The sequence below is a fragment of the Mytilus edulis genome, chromosome 4 (assembly GCF_963676685.1).
Source record: "Mytilus edulis chromosome 4, xbMytEdul2.2, whole genome shotgun sequence".
Lineage (NCBI taxonomy): Eukaryota > Metazoa > Mollusca > Bivalvia > Mytilida > Mytilidae > Mytilus > Mytilus edulis.
The window spans coordinates 14,912,685-14,933,356 of record NC_092347.1 but is presented as its reverse complement, the minus strand read 5'-3'; the positions used below and the strand labels follow the sequence as shown (position 1 = coordinate 14,933,356).

The 20,672-nt window shown below is 31.4% G+C and overlaps 1 protein-coding gene across 2 annotated transcripts in view; it reads right to left on the bottom strand.

Annotated features, from left to right (window-relative positions):
• Positions 1-231: 231 nt before the first annotated feature.
• The window catches only part of LOC139521699 (arg8-vasotocin receptor-like), a 41,810-nt gene continuing 21,369 nt past the window's right edge, over positions 232-20,672 (bottom strand). Inside the window, exons 1-3 of one of the 2 annotated variants that reach the window (XM_071315234.1) lie at positions 6,685-6,819; positions 5,912-6,430; positions 232-1,038 (exon numbers count right to left, since the gene is read on the bottom strand). In XM_071315234.1, coding sequence (XP_071171335.1) covers positions 346-1,038; positions 5,912-6,406 — 1,188 coding nt within the window. In that variant the 5' untranslated portion in view covers positions 6,407-6,430; positions 6,685-6,819 and the 3' untranslated portion in view covers positions 232-345. Of the gene's footprint in view, positions 1,039-5,911; positions 6,431-6,684; positions 6,820-20,672 lie in introns of those variants that run through there. The other variant, XM_071315233.1, reaches the window with a different exon arrangement.

Genomic DNA, 20,672 nt, shown 5'->3' with positions numbered 1-20,672 from the left:
CAAATACAACAAATGATCCACGTGACTTAATAACGCAGTACATACAATATGAGCTGATGAGAAAGTACATGATCTTTCTACTTGACGATCTTGATGATGAAGTTTCAATGGTGGACATCTATCCAGTGTAATTCAAATATTTCTCCTGATCGATTAAAGTTTAACATGACTAAGGGTTCAATTAAATAGTCTGTGAGTAGCAGCACCTATGTATGATTAATGAGTCTTGAATTTCAACACAAAATATATTTATTAAAATTAAATTTCACAGAAGTACATACATTTGATAACACCTTTACTAACGATGAATACATTACGATAACTAGCGTGTAAATGATGTACATTTCATCGAATGTTTGACAGTTCAACGTGATTATCTTTAATGGAGGACCATTTATAGTTGACAGATGCAGTTTTTGAGTCGTGAAAAGATCTCGTGCTAGTTGTTGAATACACGCAAGTTTTCTGTGTCCCAATGCCATCTGAAGGACCTCTCCTCAAATCACTCATTTTACAATTAGTGTTGAAAAGTAAGAAGACGTATGGATTCGCAGTTGAGTTAGCAACAGCTAAAGATCCTAACAGTCCATAAACAAGAGGTGATATGACACAATGATCCCCGTATGACATAATCATCTCGGCTATAAAGTACGGTAATCCACAAACAGCATAAACCGCTACTATAACAAATGTCATTTTCAGAGTTTTAACTTTTGCCTTTGGTAGTGAGCTTGACTGTGTACTTTGTAAATGAATTTTGCCAGGTTTTATTGCTTGTCTAGATTTTCTACCTTCTCTTGCTTTTCGAGCAATTTTTAAAAATATTCTTGTATAGCAAAATATTAAAATAACGAAAGGAATTACGAATACTATGATACCAATATAAGTAAGAAAAGCCTGTCGATGTGACTTTGGCGTTGTCCGAAATATATTTTCACATTGACTCCGGTCACCGTGCTCTACTAATCGAAACACGTAAAACATTGGCAACGAGGCTACAACTGCTACTGTCCATGCACAGCCAGACATTTTCCAAACCTGAAAAGAAATGAATATTATTTTATTATAAAGTTAAAATGGCCACTTGTCTATAAACTATTTTGAAGTGCAATGATTATTGGCTGTGTTTTCCTAGAGACAGTTCTTAATACAGCATGCATGTTTACGGACACATTCGATTGAAGTAATCTTCATTTTGTAAACTTGTTTGAAGAGTACAGTGCAATCGAAGGAAGACTTTTTATATGAATTACGATTTCCCACTGGGTTAAGAGGCTGTTAAAAACTATTTTACCATTGAGATCTTAGACAATAAAAGCAATACTTGTACGTCGTCTCTTTGTTAAAAAAGTCCTAACCACTGATTTTTCTCAAAAGCTATCTGTCTGGGTTAGACTTTAATTCAATAAGACAGTCATTGGAAAGAAATATTTTTAATTTATAAGATGGACGTAGAAAACGTTCATTACCTTTCTTCAAAACCTGTCACTTCGATTTTATAATTGATGAATCTATTTTTACCGAGTCTGGTAAGTTTGTTTGGTATGTTGCGATCTTACACATATGTACGTATTGCTTTCATCTGGTAATCAACGATTTACTCCGCTAGCTATGTTTGAATTTACTAGGGTCTTGAAAACGTTTAACAATAGGAAACGTTCCGGTTTGTTATGAATACGGAAGAATTACATAACTAGTTCTTATCACAGACACATCAAATCGGTTATTTTTGCGTTTGAAATTGTTTGATTTAAATCATTTATTGGAAAAGCTGTTTTCTTATCCGATGTTCTGACAGATTTTTCAAGAAATAAACACGGAACAAGCTCATCATCTACCAACAATTTCCTGACTTCAAGTTTTTAATCAATTACTATATTGAACTCGTAATGGTAATAAATCTCTTAAATACAGACTTATTATGTAGTTGACTTCCTTCGTATTAAACCATCGAATTATGTAACCAGGATGAGAAGACATTTATTGCATTGATATAGTAGTTGCATTATTTTTATTGCGTGATGATACTCTAGCCATATTAGGTTCGTGTCACTTAATTGGAACCTATGTCACCACACCCCGAATGTTTCTTAATGTAATTTATGTTCAAATTACATAGATTCATTTCGAGTTCATTTATTGTAGGAAAAATAAAGTTAATGCATCGTTTATTCAGGAAATGAACTTGGGCTCAAATTTGGTCAATTACCTGATTGTTCGTTATCAGGTGACGTAGACATGGTCACATGATTAATTACATTGTAAGTTTATACAATGGTAGAACATATGTTTGGACCCATACTGAAGTATTATGGCATGGAGAATCAATTGAAATCTTTCTGTTGTCTAATATAATGAAGTATCTAAACAAAAAAGATCTTTGATGCATCTTAATTAAGTAAGATCAAATAAACATCACGTAACGATGCAATCATCTTATACCATGTGGATTTGAGAGTACAAGAGGAGATGTAAATTAAGACATTCAGCTAACACAAACTTCAGTATGTGATCAGAATGGTAAACGTACATTTTACACTACTATTGTCAGATAAAACAGTTAGTGAAAAGATGGAAGCAAGAATAGAATAGAATAGAAAACGACAAGAAGTAAACATAAAATATACGATGAAATATCATGAGGGTCGAGTTCACAAGCAATAGTCATTTCCATAATACAAAAGTAAAATCACAAAATACTGAGTTCCGAAAAGGAAAGTTTTTAATCAAATGGCGAAATCAAAAGCTCAAACACATCAAACAAATGGATACCAACTGTCATATTCCTGACTTGGTACAAGAATTATCTTATGTAGGAAATGGTGGATTAAACCTGGTTTCAAAGTTAGCCAATCTTCTCAAAAGGGAGCTCCTGGTAATTTACAACTCTTTCAGTTGATCTCCTCGTAAATAGTAGTTCAATCCAGACAGCAAGCACACTTTCCACATCGTCATGTTATAAAATGATAAATAAATTTTATGTCAATGACACACACACATGGTACCTGAATTATTTGTTATTTTATTTCAATTTTCAGATATGTCTGAATTTAACCGTCAAATTTTAGTATACATTGGATTTATATTGAACAAATCAATATGCACAAAAATCATACAACTGATTTATTTAAACAAATACTACAGTCTAAAAGTGTCGGATCATTTTGTTTGGAAATAGTACTTGTTGCTTTTATCTGTTGTCTACCAAAAAAATGTTTTAAGCAACGCATGTGCTCATAATATTTGAATTTTGCCAAATAATGCTCCTAACATTTTCTTACTTTTCTGAAGATCTAAAGCAACTCTCTTATTCGTCATTTATATAACGTCTCATTCAGTCAATTGTGTAACGATATAGTGTGTGTTGGTTGTCGGTCCTTTGTCCAGAAAACAGTGTTTTTAATTTCAAACTTTCAGAGTTCATCACATAATTTGATTTAATTGAGATAATTGAGAATTACCAAATTGTTATGAATATGGTAAAGCACCTAGAGGAGAAGATAGACTTTTATCAATCTGCGAAAGTGTAATGCCTTTTCTACATGTTTTTCTTACAGACTAATCAACGGAAGTAACTGCAAGACGGATGCCTAGAGTGGAGCAGAAACTGCTGACTCTTCTGGAGCAATCGAGCATGGGGTTTCTGTTGTTAGTTTTCTGAGTTTTGTATGATGGATTTATGTTTGACTTTTTTGCCAAAACATCTTGATAAAAAGAGAACAAAAATTGTCTAAACTTTTAAGCAAATATTATTTCGTATTATTGAAATTAAACTCATTAGTGTTCTAAGATTATACAAATGCGGAACTAACATAGCGAAAAATATTTCAGAGCCATTATTTTCGTAATTAGAGCTAATATCTCGCATTTATTCTACATCAAAAATAAAGAGTTCGAATTTATGCCTGCTGACAGTGATTTAAAAGTTGGATAATTCAAAGGAGGTTACATTAACCTCCTTGATAATTGGAATACATAAGTAGAAAAAGTCCCGTGAATAAAATCCTAATAGTTTTAATATAACGTACAAATTAAAGTATGGAGACTTCGACAAAGTAGTTAGCAAAAAGAAGGCAAAGATTATTTATAATTGAAAGTCATATCAATCCATACGATATCAACTCACCCACAATGTCAGGTCCAAAGCAATTTTGTAAATTTAAAAATATAGAGTGTGGGTAATAAAATATAGCCACCAAAGGTTAAAGGACACATAACTAATTAAAAGAAAAATGTAAATTCAACAATGAAAGATAAAGGGCAGAAAACAACCCAAAAACCTGATACAAACGATATGAGTCGTCAAAAAGTGTGTATAGAGACCCACAGAGAACAGGTTGTGAAATCAAAATGCTATACATAAGTAAAATGCAAAAATATAACATCTAAAATATATACAACTCTTTCCCTTTCTTATTCCTTGTCGAGCAAAATATTTAATTCTTAAAATTTAAGCCTTTAAAACATCTAGTAGATTTCGCTAAGACTTTAGGGTGTTTTGATGAAGTAAATGACGTTTATAACAAAAAGTATTAAAAAAAAACCACAAGTAAACACGATTAAGAATTTAATTATCACTCTGTGCCGACACAATGTGTAAAACTCTATGATTCGAAACACAAAAAAGATTATAGCCCCTGCCGTTTGAAACCATCTTTGGCATACAATTTAGGAATGTATGCTTTTCAAAGTTCTTCACCTTAATAATTGATTTGAAAGTCCAAAAAGTAGCCATTTAAAAAGTCTTAAATAGACATAACGTGTGTCTGGGGTACTAAATTGTTTTTTACTACCACTGTGACATGTTTTATCGTCAACACTCAGTCTGTTTTGACATGAACGTTCATTAACACAGTAATTTCTGTGAAAACAAAGATACCAAGGGGACTGTTACATAGAAGTGAAACTGACAACACAGTTCAAATGAACGAAAGACGATATACGAGTATACCACATAGAACACAGAACAAAAAGGAATTAAAATATAAAACCCACCAAATTTGGGGGTAATCTCAGGTGCTCCAGAAAAGCAAGCATCCTCTTTTACTAGTGACAACCGTGATGTTGCCCCTGGTAAGTAAATTCGGTGGAAAATTGTAACTTTAATGATCTTAAGATTTAAAAATAAATAAAAAATCTATGGACTGTGTGCCCCTAGATAAAGCTAATATCTGTAGCCTTATTTGGACTTTTTTGTGATTTTTACTTAACTCTTTTGTATTGAGCGTCGCTGGTGAGTCATATACAGACGGCACGTGAGTATTGCATACCTAATTGTACAACGAGACCCGTGTGCATGTTTGGTATCTTTGATGAATTATCATTTCATGGTTTCATATTGAGTTTAAATTTTACCGGATAGCATCCGGAAATATTTCACCATCATTATTAATCAATTATTTAAAAAAAAAAAGAGAAAAAAAACCCGATGATTTTTTTAAATTGTCACACAAGAAAAGGTCTGACAGTAAGTTTGTAGATGGAAACATAAATTTACAGTCTAACTGGATTGTATTAAGTCCGGCTTATTAGAAGGATAAATAAAGTATGTATTTGAGATTTTGTATGTTTTATCAGATCTATATTTATACATTTCTATTGCAAATTTAGCAAATAAAGTATATATATGTACATGTATGCTAAAAGAATGAAACCAAGATTCATACTATCAGTAATCTTTTCATAGCAATAGCATAATACGTATAAAAGCGACGAACTAATACAGGTCCGAGAATGTTTCTACTGTCGGTAAAAGCATGCACTCACTCAAGAATTTTCGTATTTCGTATTGTGAATTTGTTGTGATTTATTTGTCTCTTTTTATGAATTATTGGCGGCAATTACAATTTGTTTGATAAAACAAAGTAATTTAAAAGGGGCAACTTATTTTTATATGAGGTAATCTACTTACGGATATTTTTTTGAGCGGAGCCCTGATAGCTAGATGACGGTCAATAGCTATCACAACTACAACGTTGGTGCTAGCCATCATCGTGAAACTTTGTAGAAACTTGATAAATTTACACATAAAGGCACCGGCATGCCATTCTCTCTGATCCTGATATTCCCAGATTAACTGTGGTAATATAGCCAGCAGAACAACCATCAAATCGGCAACTGTCAAGTTCAGTATGAAACTATTCACCCGTGACAGACTATTCATCCGTCTGTTCAGACGTCTATTGTTCCACATCCATAACAACACAAAAATTCCTCCTAATGTTCCAATGATTATCATTACATATAAGGATGCACGTCGTATAGTTTCATCATATTTCTTATCATGAACATTTTCACAAACGTTAGTAGATTTGTTACTTGGTTCTGTAGTGTTAAACATGTCTACTTGAGGAGTCAATGTTGAATAATTGGTAATGTTATACTGATATGTTGTAGATATGTCCATTTTGCTTCATACACCTTGAGCGTACTGAAAAATAACAAATGGATTGTGAATGGCTATGCGTGAATCGAATGCTGAAGAAAACATTGACAAAATGAACAACATGCACTCAAGTCAATACGTATTACTGTCACTGAATACTGGCAAAGAAAATATGTTTTACAAAATTGATTTATTTATTTGATCACCTAGAAAATCATTCTTTTAAATGTTCATTCAAAAATAACATAACTTCTTAAAACATCTTAATTTTTGGCAACAGCTTTTGAATTAGTCCATACTTGACTGACTGCAGACAGCAATCTCTACACTGGTTGTTCCTGTTCAACAAAGAGAAGCGTAATGAATCTACGGTAACTAACACAGATTACTTCAAAAATTGACAAGTCTTTTAATTACATTTTCATTTTCCCAAATAAAACGCATTAATGATGTACAGAACAATTATATCAAACGAATTTATTTTCAAGTATAATGACATCATAACATAGTTAATTAATAGCTTTTCTTGTTAAAATGATTGGTCGGCACACGTGTCAAACTCAGATATAGTTTTTCTGTTATTGATACAATGTTTTCTGGACATTAATCATACTTTCGTCAGAAGCTCGTGTAATTATAGCCCATTACAGTGTCAGAAAACTTTAAACAAAACAGAAAGTGAAAGAGGATATCAGACAACTTGGTAAAGAATTTAAAGCAAACCAACTCTTATAACTGACGCTCTTGAAATACTTTTATACGTACTTAGCTACAATGGTAATAGGTATGGATGTTTGATACATGTCCAATTTTAGTATTGCCATGGGTCCCAATTCGAACTTATGTAAACAGTTCACCTATATTATGATTCATCGATTGTTTACGCCAGATTATATTACTTACGTATTTAATTTAGCTAGTTTAAAAAAAGTAAAATCACAAAAATACTAAACTTGAGGAAAATTCACAACGGAAAGTTCCTAATCAAATGGCACAACCAAAGCTCAAACACATAAAACGAATAGAAATCAACTGTCATATTCCTAACTTGGTATATGCAATTTTTGTTTTATGTAGAACATGGATTACACCCGGCTTTGTAGCTAGTTAAACCGGTCACTTGAAAGTAGTGGAACATGTATTTGCGAAGAAATATAAAGAATACAATTTATCAAAAATACGTTCCAAATTAGTGTAATATATTTGCGAAGAAATATAAAGAATACAATTTAGCAAAATTAGGTTTAAAATTAGTGTAATATATCTGCGAAGAAATATAAAGTCGACAATTTAGCATATTTGATAAGTTCGAAATAAGTGGAACATATATTTGCGAAGACATACATGATAGTATACAATTAAAACAGTACATTCCCTCATTATTCTTAAATGGTTATGAAAACTTTATCACTTCCAGTAGATTAGTAATATGTTGTATTGTATAAATGGCAATATGAGAATATGCTTTATAGATATTTAATTAAATTCCAATTTTACAAAGAGAGAGAGGCGGAAGACACCAAAGAAGGGATATTCAAATTTACAAGTTTAAAAGTCATTGACAAACTTACAACGTCATAGCAAAATGAAACAACCATCACAAACAATACCAGGCCTAATAATGTTTACTAAAAGGTGTTGACTATTATAAGTGATTTATTTCATTTATCAGTTTTGGTTATTCCATCATCAACACGCTCATAGAATCGTAAACAAATATACAAAACATTGTCATCAACACCATAGAAATCAAATTATTATGTTAATTCTATTGTCTCGAGAAATTTTCAGTTCTTCGGGATCAAAATATAACAGTAACGATAAACAAAGTAATCATTAAGCCATTACCCTGTGGGAAAAATGATAAACTAGTTACCATTGTACTTTATACATAATATTAGATTCATCATTCAAACCATACATCACTTCCATTAATGGTTTCAATGTAGACTTCTAGTACTGAAAATTGAGAAAATTGATATACATGCTCCATATTGCTTTGGAAAATAGAACATCAACAAGACTAGTTTCAATATATCATTTACATATTGGAAACAAAGAAGGGAAACTCATTTATTTTATATTTCGGAGCTGTAATTACAAAGTTGATAGACTATTTGCATTTTGTGACTATAGGTATTGCAAGTATGTTAATGAAAAGTGAGAGAATACCTTACGTCAAGCCTTTACGCAAATATCTAAGAGGAAGTAAAAAGAAATAAATATGAATGCTTATGTCTGTACAGTCTGATGTTAAAAAGTAAAATCACAAAAATACTGAACTTAGAGGAAAATCAATTCGGAAAGTCCATAATCACATGGCAAAATCAAATAACAAAACGCATAAAAAAAGTGTAGTGTGTTTATTTGTTAATTAGGGGACGACCATTTGATATTTTGGAAGGGGAGGGGGGAGGCAGGAGGATTTGTTTTTGATCGGTTATTTATTTTTGTAAACTATGAGGACAGGTTATCTATTTTTTGCACTATTGAAGCAAAAATTTTCATTTTCATTAAAGCAAGGACTGATTATTTATTTTCACAACTACATTATAATATTCGAAAACATACAATTTTAAAATTATTTGTTTATTATAAATAATACATGTACATGTATAGTCAAGTCATTATGTACCATTTAATCAGACTTAATAATTATGCATATGCATGTATTGTATACTTACAGGGTATTAAAGTTTGGTTGTGTCTAGGCATTTTTAAAAGTATTGCGAAACATGTTTCGCCGAGCGAAACAAAAAGCGTTTTGGAGCTACTGAAGGCCCAAGAAGCTATTTAACAAATGATGAAAAATCATGCTTTCTGGATGTTTCCCCAGTCCCTTTCTTAATCTGAGAATGAAAGTTCTGTTTTAATAAACTTTTGACAATATTTTGGTCTCAAAGCAAAATGCATAGATTCAGTGTAAGACTTAAGTTTCTAGGGACAACATCAAAAGACAAATATGCATGATGAAGCAAACATTTAATTCACATAGTTAAGTCTGTGGCTTTTTTTAAAACTCCCAATGTAGTTTATAACAAAATTACTAAATTACAAAAGGAATGCAACACTAACAGAATACAGAAGGGCAATCAATGAAAAAAAGACAAATAAACATTATTCCCGAAAAATCAGGGGCTACGTCTGAGGGAGAACAGAACTCGCCATGAACACAATTTGATATGGAGACAAGCGTTTGGTTTTAAAATTCCCTGCATGAGGCATTTTCAAACTACCACAGAACAAACCATTTATTTTTGTGATTATCAAGACTGAGTTATTTATTTTCAAAATCCTCCTCCCCCAGCATATTAAATGGTCGTCCCCTTAGTAGATTTTTGATACTTTTTGACTTTTCAATTCAAGGATCCACTAAAACCATATCATAGTTAATACCTTCTCATTTGACCATGTATCCAGTACTTTGGTTCGAATTATGTGAAAGTTTACATCATGATTGTATATATTTATTTTCTAAATATGGGCCCTTTATAGCTTGCTGTTCGGTGTAAGCCAAGGCTCCGTGTTGAAGACCGTACTTTGACCTATAATGGTTTACTTTTATAAATTTTGACTTGGATGAAGGGTAGTCTCATTGGCACTCATACCACATCTTATTATATCTAATCATGTTAAAATGTTAAAACATTTCTTTACAGTTTTCTTAGGCAAAGTTTACCGTAGACGTAGTTGGGTCTTCGGCGTAGGCCCTTTTCTATTTAACGCTTCCTTACGCTATAGCTTGCTGCCTAATCACTTGATAAGTTGACCTATGAACGTTCTTAATGAGATTTACTCGAAAGTTTCACATGTGGTGCTGCTTACCCTTCCAGAACACATGATATCACCCCCGTTTTTTTTAAATTAACGGTTTGAAAATTAAAGTAAGAATTATTCGAAATACTAAGGATTTTCTTGTCACAGGCATATATTACCTTAGCCGTATTTGGCACAACTTTTTTCTTCAATGCTCTTCAATTTTATGCTTGTTTAGCTTTTTAACTATTTTGATCTGAGCGTCACCGATGAGTCTTATGTAAACGAACGCGCGTCTGGCGTATCAAAATCATAAGCCTGGTACCTTTGATAACTCTTTGGTAACATATCTTGGGTCAGTTGTGCATATGACTATTTTTATTAGATATAAACTGTTTAGAATATGGCTTATTTCAATGGGTCTTCGTCTTTTGTTAATTTTCTTGGCCATTGACTGCGCCAATTTTAACATAGCGAATTGATAGAAAATGAGTTTTAGTACAGTAATAGCAAATAAAAACCGTTTTTTAGAGCAGAGACGATGAATTGAAAGTTGCAAACGTTGATTGTTCCATAATATAAATCAGATTTCAGTAAAAACATCAAATTGTGAGATGCACTCGTAAAAAAATGAAACTCGACAATCGTTGAGGCGTATTTCAGTAGCTATTATTCATGTAGATGTTTCAGCAATCCATCTATTTGAAAGTAGTATTTAGACATTTTCATTTATGATTTATCTGTTCACTAGGATATTTTGAAAAATTCAATTTAGACGCAGAGTCAGTTATATAGTGTAAATGTAACCTAATCTCCCACCCCTCCTCCATATCTGATTTCAATGTCATTTTCAAGCTCATATCGGCTGTGTAATGTATTGTTATATCTTGACCTTTATTTTCTGGATGAAATATCGCGTATTTATTTTGTGATAAATGTAAATGTTGGCGGCATATTAGACTATTCGTTATTAGTTTGTCTTCAAATTGAGTTTTGATTTAAAGAACGTCTATTTTATCTTAGTAATATAAATTACACACTAAATGAAAACTATTTAAAATATTTGCTGCTTTCGATTTTTCAGTCTTCAACTTGTGTCTCTCTTGAAACTAAAAAAACATGTTCAAGTTTATTTTTCATTTTAAAATGGAGGATAATTGCATTTTGCAAAAGACCCTCTTCAAAGTATCAGCGTTTTTTTGTATTGAGTAGTACAACAAAGCCGTAACGACGTCAGATAAGTTTTATTTAAATCCATTCGGATGTCTTGTTTTCATCTTATTCAACCACTTTGTCAATTTGATTCAGACTATATAATACAGTTATATATATATATGTATATTTATGAAGAAACTTTCCCTTTACAACGGGGGCACTTGCGGACACAAATGCGTCTAACAACATATGCAATGAATATATACAGACAAGTAAACAATATTCATAAAACATTTTCAGACTTAAAATTGATACATTGTAAAATAAAACATCATCTTTACATAAGAAAAATAAATATTATGTACAGCATAAAAAAATATGAACTAAACTAAAAGTAACGTAATTGTCTCTTAGAGTAGTACATTTCACTGAACATTTTTTTATTAAACTGTCCAAAGTTTTACTTATGTAGAGATCAAGCTGATAAAAGCAATCACCAACCAGTATTTGTCTTTTATCGTAGGACGATAACTCTGTGAAGCAGAGGCTTGGGAAAGTAAAACTTAGATATTCATTTATATCAGTTATGTATTTATTACGGATTGAGGAGAAGCCAGAACACTCTAATAGGAAATGTTCAATAGGCTCTTCAGAGTTAAATAAACACAGTTAAGATCCTTTGAAAGTTATCACTTTGTTCCGATTATATTTACGCCTTCTGCGTCAATATACTGATGTTAATTTGAGATTTGAGTTTACAAATGATGAATAAGGAGACAAAACAAAAATGAAATAATTTCTGTTAATTATGTTATTTTGTCATAGTTATTTACATAAATAAATATCCTTGTTTTATTTCATATTTTATATTTATGGAAGGTTTGTGTTAGTGTCAAAAAGCACAGTATGAGCGAGTGCGCACTTGAAAGTGCCGTAGGTTGCATTTTGGTATTGTTCCAGTATTTGATGGCTTTACAAAATAAAGAAAATTTGAAGCAATCTCTATGAAAATAAGGAGATGTGGTATGACTAACAATGAGACAACTATCAACCAGAGTTCAAATGAAGTGGATGTAAGCAGGTATAGTTTGTTGGGTTTTAGCTGCCTGTAGAAATCTTGATGAACATATGTGGTTTTGGACTGACGTTTAAAAAACATTTATATATTGATTTTGAAAGCTTCTGTTTAAGAGTGTTTTATTCAGGTTTCCAGGATATCAGAGCAATTAAAATTATTCTAGATTCAAAATTGGCATAAGAGAGAAGATACAATATGAACATCCACGAGAAATCCTGTTCATTTCTTTTAGATAAAGGCAACAGTAGTATACCGCTGTTCAAAATTCATAAATCGATTTGAAAAAAACAAATCCGGGTTACATGCTAAAACTGAGGAAAACATATCAACTATAAGAGGAGAAGTACGACACAACAGAAACACAACACTAAAATGTAACACACATAGAAACGAACTATAATATAACAATGGCCATTTTCCTGACTTGGCACAGGACGTTTTAAGAAAAATGGTGGTTTAAACCTGGTTTTGTGGCTAGCATAACCTCTCGCTGTTATGGCAATTTTTATTATAACATTACAACTACAACATTACATGACAGGACTACAATAGAAATTAATGGGAGAATATATAGGACAGGGAAAAACACAAAAGTTAGCTATCAAAAGATATAGTTTAATACGCCAGACGTGCAATACGTCCACACAGTGACGCTCAGTTGAAAAAAGTTCGAAAGCCAAAACAAGTACAAAGTTGAAGAGCATTGAGGACCAAAAGTTCTAAAAAGTTGTGCCTAAAACGGATAAGGGTTTCTGCCTGGGATAAGAACATTCTTATCATTTAAAATAATTCATACTTTTGCAAACAGTAAATTTATAAAAATGACTATAAAATAGATAAACATGATAACACCGAAGTGCTGACTAACTACAGAATAAAAATAATACATAAAACAACCTAGAGCATGCACGATCGCATATCAAAATAAACTGAAACGCAAACTACCTACAGTACTTATCATACTGTCATCGTGTCTAAAAAGAAACAGTGCGCATCCAGCAAACGACAGACACAGCGAATACATCTGTATGTTTTATAGAAATTTAAAGGTACAATCACGAACAATTAAAAGAAGAGTTTACCCTACATTCATGTGACTTCAATTAGAAAATAATAGTTGCAAAGTTTAAAAATAACACGCAAACGGAAACATGACATCTCTAGTACAAAAAGAGGGACGAAAGATACCAAAGGGACAGTCAAACTCATAAATCTAAAACAAACTGACAACGCCATGGCTAAAAATAAAAAAGACAAACAGAAAAACAATAGTACACACGACACAACATAGAAAACTAAAGAATAAACAACACGAACCCCACCAAAAACTAGGGGTGATCTCAGGTGCTCCGGACAAGTGCGTATACCCACACGCAGCAAGATTGTTCTTCTAGCAGACACCATACCATCAATAAGGCGAGTATATTTTGTATGCGAATAATATATCTACCTCGTCAATAGTTATCTTTCATTATATCTCGTTTGTTTTGTTTTTTAGAAATCTTGACTAGTCATTGATAGTGTCTTTGAGTTTTAAAAACAAATATTTTAGACACAGTGCGATTAGCGATTATGGTTTTGCTATTGTTTCTATAGTCAAGAAACACGTTAATCTGTATCCCACCTTTACTACTAGTAAGACTTATTAGATGATTAATGAACTTTGGTTGGTTTCTGTGTAAATATCATATAATATATACCTGCATGCGGATTGTCCTTAGTGTTATGTTTCGCAGACAATATTTTTTCTTCTTTTCCTATTTCTTTTGACTAGAGACTTGTCGGCCACTCTTTGATTAAAGATTAGTGTTGCCTTTCTGAGAAAAAAAAATATATACCCCCTCACGTTTACTCTCCATGAAAAACATAAAGACAGTTTTAATTATTTGCGTTTTATCATACTTTCTGTATGAACATCAAATCTAATAAATCTATCCACTTCTTCATACGTGTTATTTATATACTTTACATGTGCATATTTAGATTGTGTTACTTAAAATGTTGCATCAAAATTCCTTTATCAAAACTGATTTTGTACGCTCAAACAATTGTCGTCACGACAAAAATAATCTCTACGACTCAAAGACGCTTCATTATCAAATCAAATATCTGTCTCCGAAAATAAATAAGTCGATAGACAAACTTCGGCAAACAGATGTTGACATATTATTTTATAAACATAATTAGCGGTCATACGACTATTTTTGTTATTTCTTTAGGATCTAAATATTATTCTTAAAACCATTTTTGTTCCATTAACTAATTGTTTTTACGACGAGAAATGTTCTAGATGACCATAAGACGCTTCTTTATCAAATTAATTAATAACTTTCTTTTCTCGAAAATTTAACTTTAGTACAGAGATACTTTTATACAAACAAAATATCCTTCAGCAAACGCTATATTTAGTGGTCATGCTGTCATTTTATTTTATTGTTATTCTTAGTTTGTTTCTGTCCTTGACTATAAAAACGCATCAAAGATACGAGGTATATAACTAGGTACGCCAGACGGAGTTTAAGGTAAAGTTTTTTTTTAGATTTCGTTAGAGATGCAGATAAACTTAAGGTTCGTAATTATATCTTAGCGATACGGTCTTTGACTATATAAACGCACCAATGATACAAAACTTATCTGTACCGAAATAATTCGGTACGCCAAACGGATGTTTCGTCTACATCAGAAGCATCAGTAGCGCTCAAATAAATAACAACATGTTGCATAAGTCAGAAATTAGAGCAATATTTTCTCCGATTTCGTCTGGAGAAATAGAAAAAAGCTAAGAATTTTATATTACCGGCTAATCTTAGCGCTAATACAATCTGACAGGTTATTGACATATAGTTAACTTGGATTTTTGAAGCGTCTGATTGTCCATTGTAGTCAAAGTCTTTCCTGCATACAATAAAATATATAAGATTTTTTTCTCTGGGCCTTATAGTGTTTCGTCATGTTCTAGATTTAATAAAAAAAAAATACAATAACCATAAGACCTTGTATTCAATAGACAAATCATTTTCACAATTTTTTCAATTAAGGTATACAAATGAACTGATTTCTATGGAAGGTCAATACCAACTGTTTTTGTCATGTCACTTTCTTCCGAGCTTTATCATGAAATGAAGGAAAATTGACTGTCTTTATAGGATTATGATGATCTTAGATATATATTCGCTATACATTTATTATATTGAACCATCGTATAGAATGAATACCAAGTTGATATAGAAATGAAATACTTAATTAAGTGTTTCCTGAATCGCACAAAATAGGTCGGTTAATGACAATTTCATAGATACAAAAATATCGTATTCATGTATCAGAGTGAATAACTAAATCTTTCATGTCACACAAATTGCAGTTCTTTCTTCTTTGTACTAAGCATTAAATGTAGAAAATCGGTTTTAATCCAGTAAGAGGTATTCAAAAACACACACAAGATAATTGAAATAAGTACAAGTAAAACGAAACAAAACACATAAAAATTAACTTTTTCAAAGTATCTTTCGAATTAGAATGAGATGAAACGTCTAAAGAATCCTTACATATTCTTTAAAATGATCAAATACAACATGTAAGTGCATACCTCGTTAGTGGTGATCTTATAGGTCAGCACTTAATGGTTTTTTATTTGGGGTATTAGGCAGATGACAGATATTCGTTCGTTTGGTGTAGAGCTTGACGTGTCGATTTTGAAGACTAGATTTCTATTGGATAATTGTATCGTTCGTTTGTTGTCTCATTGACGTATGTATACATCATATCTTATTTCATTGATATACATGATTACTAAATATATATTTCACAGACAAACAGCACCAAAAACCTATAATAAAAGAAATTTAATATATACTACCTTGATCTAATGACAAAACTATATAAAGTAGAAAAGAACAAGGAATCACTTTGATTGAAGAAGAGGCTGTGTCGTTTTGGCTTCAAACTTTGTTTATATATATCGAACATTAAAGATCTAAAGATAATACTTGTTCAACTTTACTGACCACCCAAAACATCAAAAATAGTTTGTTGGTGTAGTACTAATTTACCCCTATTAAGCAATCTGCCAAAAATGTTAATACAAAATTGATTACAAATGATGAATTGAAAAAATTATCAAAACAATATTATTTACCCCTGCATTAATCAATAACACTTCAGAAACTTATGTGTCATTATTAGTTTAAGGGTCAAAACCATTTGTATTCCAACATCAATATGTTTTCTAAATGAGTTAAATGTGTTGGCACCTTTTCGTCTTATACAAAGGAAATGATATTTGAATAAATGTTTGTTAAAGATGTCAGTGACATCGTTATGTGGAACAGAACATATATTTTACATTATAACACTTGCAAATCTGAATATAACCCGATTATGTTATAGGAGGGCGATATCACTTATTTCGCTGTGCTTAATCACTAATGGTCACTATGCGATTTTGATAGGTTCCTAATGCAGATATTTAGCTTTCAAATTATACATTCAGTATTCGATATGATCAATCTGTGAATGGTGAGTGAATCGGACAAATATAAGACACAAAACAATCACATCGTCTAAATAAAAACCAACTTTAATGTTGCAACTTAGAACTAACATTTATATGGTTTACCACAATATCAGATAAAACTGAACTATCTTTTATTTGGTACGCTTAGAACGATTTTTTGGTAATCATTGATTGTAAAGAATTGAAAGCAGATGGAGAAATACAAGCAATAGAATAAAACTTTAGATAGTCAACACAAGTGATCGTACTCTATGAAAATTAATACCTGTGTTAACACAGTATTGGTTACAATTTTGAAATTTTAAAAGGTATCAAATTAAAAGATTTGAGCATGAGGTGTAGACAAATGTCAGGTGAAAAATGTTACCAGGGAATCTAGTAGAAAGACCGATTTCACTGTGAATTCGGGTTCCCAAAATAAAAACCACCCTTATACAGGAACAAAATGTAAACGATGATTTGTTTTTTTTTTCTTGGAAATAACAGTGACATAATTAACCGTAAGCCGAAATTTTGACAGGCGAAAATATCGAAAATTTAAACGTACTGTTGCGTAATGGAGGATTCTAGTTAAACATCTAATTTGCGAAATAAAAAGTATCAATTGAAGAAGCCAAGCGATGCCAAAATCAACAGATATTGCCGCCCTTGTCATTAAAAGAAAACATTATTTGATTAAACCTTAGCTTTATTACTTTGCAGTATTGTTCATTTAATTTCTTTGATGCTATTTATTACAAAAGTTCCAATATGCTGCAGTGCTTAATATCGAACAGTGTATTATGGTTTTAAATTTAATTTGAAGAAATGGTGTTTTTAATTAAAGAGTTATTACAAAATTTTAAACGAAGTGAACCAAATGATTTTAAATCAATAGAAAGGTACTTGTTATTAAGTAACTGACATGCACACAAAACATCTCATAAAAACTATAGATAAATTGTATGAAAAACATGAAGTGAAGCTAACAATAATCTCTAATCAAATGGCAAAATCAATACCTCAAACACATCAAACGAATGGATAACAACTGTCATGACCCTTCCCGTAGAAATTTACATTCAGTTGATATATTTAGATGATTAACATTAGCATCGTTAACAAGTCATTTGTTCGACCCCTCAGAAAACATTCCTATGGTTTTAGTTAATGTGTATATTGCTAATAATAAGACACTTTTTGGTTTTCACGAAATGATAACGATAATTTACAGTCTTACAAGTTGTCCGATGTCTACCAACTAGCGTCAAGATATTTAATTATTACAAGTTGGAAGTCGAGGATGAACTTAAAAATTAGGTTTATATTTGATAAAAGTTTCATAAAGCCATTTAAGATGTTTTCAATTACTCATTTTTGTAATTATAATGGTATGGTTGTGATACGAAAAGCCCGTCTTTTAAACAAAGAAAACAAGATAAGACATATTAACATTTGTAAGGATTTTAAAATCAGACTTGAACACAACTCCTTGTTTATTGAAGAAAAAATAATTACCCACATTTATTTTCATTTCTATATAATGAAGCCACATAGTGATTCGATGGTTTCTACCGTTTTAAACAGATTTTGTTTAATTTAAAAGTTAATCAGATTTTTGTAAGAATAATTAGTTTTTGTCTGAAATGGATCACCATTGAGGTTAAAGCTTGCGAATGCCAATGATAAAACTAAATTATTCAACAATAAAAAAAAAATTCCGTATGTGTTAGTTTTCAGAACTATTTTTGATGTCATGTCATGATTGATCTGTAGCAATATATCCTTTTTAGTAATTACGTTTGTGATGATAGGCACGGTTTTGCCTGCTTGCTAAAATATCTATGTACTTCCGTATTGATAGTTATATTTATGGATCATGCACCAGAAAATGTCAAATTCTTTGCTGTATAAATATTACATGTTATCTACTGTTGATCAAAACTGATTATATATATGTCACTCATTCCTAAATAACACCTTTTATACATGGCATAATGTCGAAAACAGCCATTTATGTATTCAATTATTTAACAAAAAACATAATGGAAAGATGCGCCTACAGAGAAATGTGATCATCCAAAAAAGAACTTTCTTTCCAAGAAGTTTAATTACTAAAGAGAAAATACATTACAGGGCTGACAATTGTCCCTGTTTATTCTGGTATCAATTGACATTCAGCAGAAATGTACTTTTAGATTTCTAATAAATGTTCACAAGTGTGATTATATTCTCTAATGAAAATTTAAGTACTTTCTTTTTTTCCGGAACTCCTACGATGGTATAGCTTACTGGATATTAATGTGTCCGACATTTCAATTTATCAGTTTAATACATGTGTGTATGGGTATGTTCCGTTAGAGACATATAATATTGTTTTATATGGTTCTGTAAAAGAAAACGTTATATCAATACGTCTTAACAAGATATAGTGAACACAGAAATGTATGTTGTAAAAGACAGAATATGTTTTGTATACTGTTGTTTGTCTTTGGGTCTTCTTGTTTACCATGAAGTTTTCAGTTTTTTTTTACTTGTGAGTTTGAATATGCCTTTGGTATCTTTCGCCACTCTCAATGTTATACATTATGTATGAATTATGATTGATATTTCCATTAATCCCTAAGTTTTATGCAATTCTCCATTTTAAGAATTATTATCATCGAATGTTAAGTATCGATTTAACGAGCAAAACTTAACTTGTCAAGTATAAGTCTAACATGTTAAACAATCTATTTGAAGTCTACTAACTTGTCAAGTATAAGTCTAACATGTTAAAAAATCTATTTGAAGTCTACACAACACTCCTATTTGTTTGGAACCAACAAGATACAAGGTCACATATAATTGGAAGAATGTAAACGAAACTCGCTTTAAATACTTCTAAACCCAATTATAACTATTGAACATGTGGAGTAATGAGACAATTGAATTTGTCTCGCTCTATATTATGTGCAAATTAAGCAGTAATTGAATGTCAACATAACTTTACTTCAAACTGTTCCTGATGAAGGGTAATCCAAAAAGCACTTTTACAGCACGAAATTATGTATGTAAATTATACTTGGATTAAGAGCAGCTGCCTGATATGATATGAGCGTCACTGACGAGTCTTATGCAGACGAAACACGCGCCTGGCGTATCAAATTAAAAGCCCGGTACCTTTGATAACTATATTTATGACAAATTAATAAACGAAAAAAAAAAACGTGATTTATTTTCATTGGTAATTCGTTTGATCGGGCTTTTGATTTTGCCATTTGGTGAGATAATTTCCGATTTGAATTTTTCATTGGAATTCGGAATTTTTGTTGTTTTACTTTTATTTTATCATCCCGCACAGCAAATAATGAAAATTAATTTAATATTGCAGTGTAGAAGGGTGACTATAAACATGATGCGATATGATTATAGAAAGCCACTCGCCCTGCTCGTGTAAATTTATAGATAGTTCCGGATGTGGCATATTGAAGGGCAAAACTTGTGTTCTAATTCAATTGCAGTCATTTTCTTATTTATCAAAAGTCGATACACTCGTCATTCATCGAGAACAATTTATTCTGCAGGATTCCCCTTTTGCATTTAACGTTAAACAACAACAATAGATAAATTCTATCATTTTCACATATTAGCGAGATGTAGGGTCAAACCCATTAAAACATTTACGTTGGAAGGTAATTACAAAGTGATGTAAACGCAAATGTAAGAACGCTTGTTTACGAAGTTTCTTTTCCATTACACATTTGACAGTTGTATATAATTGTTCCTTTATCCACTGCTTTCTCAAAAGTTGCTAAGACAGGGCT